The 6,000-nt window shown below is 36.9% G+C and overlaps 1 protein-coding gene across 4 annotated transcripts in view; it reads right to left on the bottom strand.

The window, feature by feature from the left end:
- Positions 1–210: 210 nt before the first annotated feature.
- Positions 211–6,000, bottom strand: part of U2SURP (U2 snRNP associated SURP domain containing) — a 46,026-nt gene continuing 40,236 nt past the window's right edge. For 3 of the 4 annotated variants that reach the window (XM_061167797.1, XM_061167798.1, XM_061167800.1), the window contains 3 exons: positions 3,382–3,500; positions 1,866–2,042; positions 211–753 (listed from right to left, as the gene is read on the bottom strand). In XM_061167797.1, coding sequence (XP_061023780.1) covers positions 615–753; positions 1,866–2,042; positions 3,382–3,500 — 435 coding nt within the window. In that variant the 3' untranslated portion in view covers positions 211–614. The remainder of the gene's footprint in view (positions 754–1,865; positions 2,043–3,381; positions 3,501–6,000) is intronic. The other variant, XM_061167799.1, reaches the window with a different exon arrangement.

Here is a 6,000-nt window from a genome sequence, read left to right as displayed (position 1 = left end):
ACATTACCCAAGAAATTGGTTGGCAAGCCCACCAAATATGAGTCTTGGGTCCCTAAATTTTGAAAGTCATCTCAGTAAACACAGAACTTTAGCTACTTGAACAGTGAAGCTTGTAAAGTGCACTAGGTGTAAGAAACACAACAGAAGTGCTGAACTCACTTAGCAGGACTTTAAGGGACTTGATGTCATCAATAGGGCAAAAAAACAACATTAACGTTTTCTGTTCAGATTTTATTTGAAATCTAATTCAAATTGTCAAAGCTACAAAAGGGGGGAAGACATCTGTATTATTTTTTCTAAGTCACAACATCCTAAAACAAAATACTACTACTGCCAGCAGATCCATTATACACATTTCTGATGAAATTCATTAGCACAATAAAAATTTCATCTTGAGAAACAGCCACAACAAAAGTAATTTATACAATATAAAACAACGACAGGTCTACAGATGCAGTTACTTATGAGTTTACACATGCATTCACAAACAAATAAAAACCCCAGGAATGCTCTTTCATTAGATTTTTTGTTTTTCGTTTTTTTAAAAAAACAGACCGTCCAGGCACAAAACAAAATCGCATTTCCAATAAGTGACAGCATCTTAAAAATTTATGTCAGTGTTTGTTTTTCTTTGACTTTTTATGAGACCTGTGTGGAGATCGGGACTGGGATCTGGATTTCTTCCCTGATTTTTTAGGGGATCTAGACCGTGATCGCCTAGATCTTTTAGGTGTCCTTGAACCAGATGGAGATCTGAGGAAACAAACAAAAACAATTTAACCAAAGTACTCACATGATCAAAACAAACTATCCTTAAATTATCTAAAATGATCTTTAACAGGGCACAATGAAAGTCACTGAAATAAAAAAGGCTGTAAACTTTCCAAATTTATACTGTGCCTACTATATGCACACACTCACACACACACAAATTTTGCACCTCCTATGCATCACACCAGTGATCATCAGTAGCGTGCATGCCAAGACAGACTCTGGAGCCCTCCCGCTGCTCTACTGATTCAAACTCTCGAAATCTGCCTTTTAACAAGCCGAAGTTCAAAATGGCATCCAATATCATTCACAAAACTTTTGAACGCAGTGGCTTTGCTGCCTATCTTCTTGAGAGGAAAAGCACCAACTATTGCAAATTCAAGGGAATCTTTTAAGACAGCACTCTGTAAGTGCTATGCATTAAAATTAACAAAACAAATAATTATATAATTTTCATGAATGTATATATACAATATATGCACAAGTATCATTCAGAAAAAAGAGAGTTATCTGTTATAGAAAAATTTCACTAAAAAATGGTTACAGTAAAAACATTTTAGGGTAAAAAGCAGTTTCAGCTCTCAGGAAAACCCTATAAAACACCCAGATAAAACAAAACACTTCTGAACCACCTTTCTGGAACTTGGAGGAGAAAGGTATAGAACACACTAAATTAAACGCTGAAGAAACACAGTCTATGGTATTTATGTCCACAAGTCTACCCAAGAACTTGCTAGTAAGATTACTGCTGGGTGGGGAGGAACATGTATTTTTCTTTCAGCCTTGACAAAAACCAAAGAATATTCTATAGAAACTAAAGAACAGAAAAGAAAGAAAAGCAGCTATTCTTACTCCACAGAAAACTGATGTTTAAAATTCCTGGCTAGTCTTTACATGTTGGAAGCTTTCTTATGCTTTAGTCATGAGGAGACTGGGGTGGGGAGATGGGAAGGAAGAATCTAAAATGAAAAGTATATCTGTTTGGTTTTCTAAAATCCTTTCAAAAATGGCTGTCAAACAAACTATTTTCAAAAGCTGGTGGAATGACAAGGAAACTGGCATTTTAAATATTACAAAAAATGACTTGCGTTTACCTTTTGGCCTTTTTGCTAACATCTCTAGGAGAATCTTTGTGAGATGACCTGGACCGTGAGCTCTCTTTATGAGATCTTTCTGAACGCTCTGATCGCTCCGATTTTGGTGATGGGGATTTCACTCGTCTACCACTGCTACTGCGAGATGGGCTAGGGGATGTACTGTGTCGCCTTTTCCTATGGAACAAAGCCCCCAAAACATCCCGTAAGTGAGCAAAGGATCAGGTATACCATTTTCCTTCTACTAAATTAGCTTCTAATTCCTATCAGTTTACACTATCTTTATTTTCACTAACCTTATTAATGTTATTTTCCAACAACATTCAAAGCCTTTTACACTAAGAACAAAAAAGTCTTAAAGATAGACTGATCGACACAAAAACTGAATTGAACTAAACTGGATTTTTCTCTGCTCTAAGAGATTATTGGAACAATGGACAAAATTCCATCAAGGTCTCTGATTAGATAATAGTGTTTTTTAAATTTCTTGCTCTTGAAAATTTTTTCTTTTTGTTCGATCTGGAAACTTTTACTGTGGTTAAGTATGAAAATGGGGCATCATGTAAGCAAGTTATTCTTAAATGATTGGGGGTGAGGGGAGAAAGGAAGAGGAAGAAGAAAATAAAGCAAAAGGAGAAATACTTTAACACTGGGGGAATGACGGTGAAAGCTACCTGGGAATTCTTTATAGCATTCTTGTAACTTTTCTATAACTCTGAAATTATATCAAGATAATAATAAATGACAAAAAAGTGATGGATTACTTTACCAATTAGTATAACCATGTTATCTTGTAACTATATGAAGAGTGACTAAGCCAAAATTTTTAAATTTGCATTTGCTTGGTTCTTATTAGGAAAAATCTCAATTCTAAAGTAACTTTTTCTACTAATCAGAGATTTAGGAACTGTGAAAGTAAGAAATAAAAACTACAAGAGAAATGATTTTGATTAGAAGACTTGAAGTGAGGACCACGTCTCTACAGCCTAAGTACACAATCTCCCTTAACAAACAGGACTGGGAAACTCAAGTTTACAGGTAGCAGCCTCAGCACAGAAGAAAAGCTTATATTGGAGGCAACAGGTAAGTGAGGACCACGTCTCTACAGCCTAAGTACACAATCTCCCTTAACAAACAGGACTGGGAGACTCAAGTTTACAGGTAGCAGCCTCAGCACAGAAGAAAAGCTTATATTGGAGGCAACAGGTAAGATCTAGCAAGCTGCTTAGTTATTTAAGCCTCAGGTTCGATACGTAATACTGTAACTGAATTCTTGCCCTGAACTAAGGCTAAGGTACCTTATGAACCATGTAAAGGGATGGTGTCCCAGGTAACTAAGCCAAGTGCCAAATGCCCCTTTGCTCAGCTAATTCTGCCTTCTGCAGGCAGAAGCCAAACATGTTTATCACACACACAAAAAATATTTTTTCCAATCTATTGGTTCCAGTGATGAAAATATTACAAAATGAAACATGATTCCAAAGCCTGCATGGGCATTAAATAAGAAATGTTATACCTTTCTTTCCTTGTTGGAGTACATTCGTCTTTCTCCTTCTTGTCTTTGGATCGAGATTCCAATTTTTCTTTATCCTTCTTATCTCTTTCTCGTTCTCTTTCTAATTCCTTCTCTTTCTCCTGTTTTTTTTTTTTTTTAAAGAAATATTTAGTCATTAAAAAACACCAATCTGGTTAATCTCATTTATGTAATAATATTTTCCCCTCTAGTTAACTATTTGTAAAATTACTACTGAAGGTATACCTACTCTTCCAGAAAGCTGGTCATTTCTTCTACTCCTCTACTTATACTGAATGATAATAATGATACCAGCAACAGTGGCTAAGTATTTTCTGAATGCCTACCATAGGACAAGCGATTAATGAACAACTTTCCATATACCACTGCATGTAATTCTTTAAAGCATGCCTATGAATAGTATCATCCTCATTCAAAACATGAAAAATGAGCCTTAGAAAGGCTCAGTGCCATGCCTAAGGTCATACAGGAGTTAGGTCAGGATCTGAGCCAAAGCTCTAGAGTCAGGGCTCTTAAGAGTGCTGTCCCTTCACTTAAACAAACTGGAAAAACAATATGATGACCTTTCCATCTCAGACTACAATAAAATTGTCAATAGTGATTCTAATTGCACAGCAAGTTGATTTAATCAAAGGAAAGCACTTATTAAAGTAATATACTAAAAAGGAGAAAAACCTACTCACAATAAATGTCTAGTAAAAAGTCTTATTATTAATAGTGGAAAATAAGTATCAATTATAGTGGAAACTTATAAGTATAAATTATAAATCCTAATTTATAAAAGTACAAATTGACTACATGACTATATAATTATGTAAACCAGAAAAATTATTTGCTTAACCCCAACTGCTACAACTGCCACTTCTCACTTGAAATTATGACTGCTATTGATAATTAAGGGAGTAGCTACCGACAATGAACCCACAAAGCCAACTGAGCTCTTCAAAAACAAGAATGAAAAAACAAAACAAAACAATTAAACTTCTCTATGATTTGTATGCATCAAGAAAGCTAATCGATATCCGATAAAGAGCCCATACCAGATGCTGAAGAATGTTTTCTGGGAAGGGCCAGGTAGTAAATATTTTCTGCCGTGGGCTACAGTCTGTCAATTCTATAACCGTAGTCCAAAAGCTACTACAGATAATACATAAGTAATAACTGAAGGGGCGTGGCTGTGTTCTAGTTAAGTTTATTTACAAAAATGAAGTGATGGTCATAGACTGCTAACCCCTGGCCTACGCCTTCAAAAAACACACTCTTTCTTCCAATTATAACCATGGAGTGCAAGGAGACTAAAATGGTAATAAACATGTTACTACATCAGGGCCAGTGGGCACCTCAGGGTGCAGTCTTTCGTGCAAATCAAACACTTGCCACCCCATCCCCAAAGGGACTCAACAGGGTTCAGATATATAACATCTTTTTTTTTTTTTTAAATCTCATGTATCTTTTTTCCAAATACAACTACTGAGGACAAATTTACAAAGTGACGTTGAAGAGACCAACTTCCTCTGGTGATCTGCAGGTTACATTTTCCTGACTGATACTTCACAGGAATCAGACTACAGTTCACGTATGATATTTTATACATTTTAATAATAAAAATTAATGTTAACTATTATTTAATTCTTTGCGTGTGTGGTGCTAGTGGTAAAAAATCTGCCTGCCAATGCAGGAGACACAAAAGATGCAGGTTCAAACCTGGGTCAAGAAGATCCCCCTGAGGAGGGCATGGCAACCCACTCCAGTATTTTTGCCTAGAGAATCCCCATGGACAGAGGAGCCTGGTGGGCTACACTCCATGGGATCACAAAGAGCTGGACACAGCTGAGCGACTTAACATACACACACACAATTATCTAATTCACAATCCTGCAAAAACCGGACCCCTGACCCCGTTTCCCTGAGTACAGGCAGGTCTCAGTGGTGCCCAGGCGTGCACGGCCGAGCAGCCAGGAGTGCACGTGCTCCGCCGCGCCACGGCTGCTCTCCTGCGCCACTGCTCCCACCAACGCGGACAGCTCTGCATGACTCTAAGTTCCCTTCTAGTTGTTGCTATTTCTCTCCATCATCCCTCTTTGTAATGACAGTCAAGATGTGGGTAAAAATTAATAACAGTACCAATCAATAAAATTCCTGGATTCTTTCAACAACTATCCTGTGGGCTTCCTTGTGTTAAAATTCCCTGTATATACCTACACATTTTTTGATGTACAAGAATACAAGGTCCCTCAAAAGTTTAGAATTCATAGATGAGGTATTCTACCCCTTGCCGTTCTTCCTTGGACACAATGGAACAGTAGTCCTAACTCCGTCTCTGTCTCTGTGCTACTACTTAACATTGTTGGTCACAAATGTGACTTTCCATAGGACCTTCCAGTTCTGAAAGTGTGTCCTTAACAGCATGTTATGCTCCACTAGGATCCAAAATAAAATAGCATGATGTTGTTCTGAAACTGTTTTCCAAGCTGAACTAACTATAAAACATCAAATTCCAAATGTTCCTAATTATCTACCCATATTCAGCATTTATATAAAGGATATAATTTGAAATATTCTCTTCCTTAAATACACCAATATATCAATATTACAGGCAGT

This window comes from Dama dama, chromosome 19 (genome assembly GCF_033118175.1).
Source record: "Dama dama isolate Ldn47 chromosome 19, ASM3311817v1, whole genome shotgun sequence".
In the NCBI taxonomy this organism is placed as follows: domain Eukaryota; kingdom Metazoa; phylum Chordata; class Mammalia; order Artiodactyla; family Cervidae; genus Dama; species Dama dama.
Note: the sequence above shows the minus strand (reverse complement) of the source record. Positions and strands in the feature narration are given on the sequence as shown.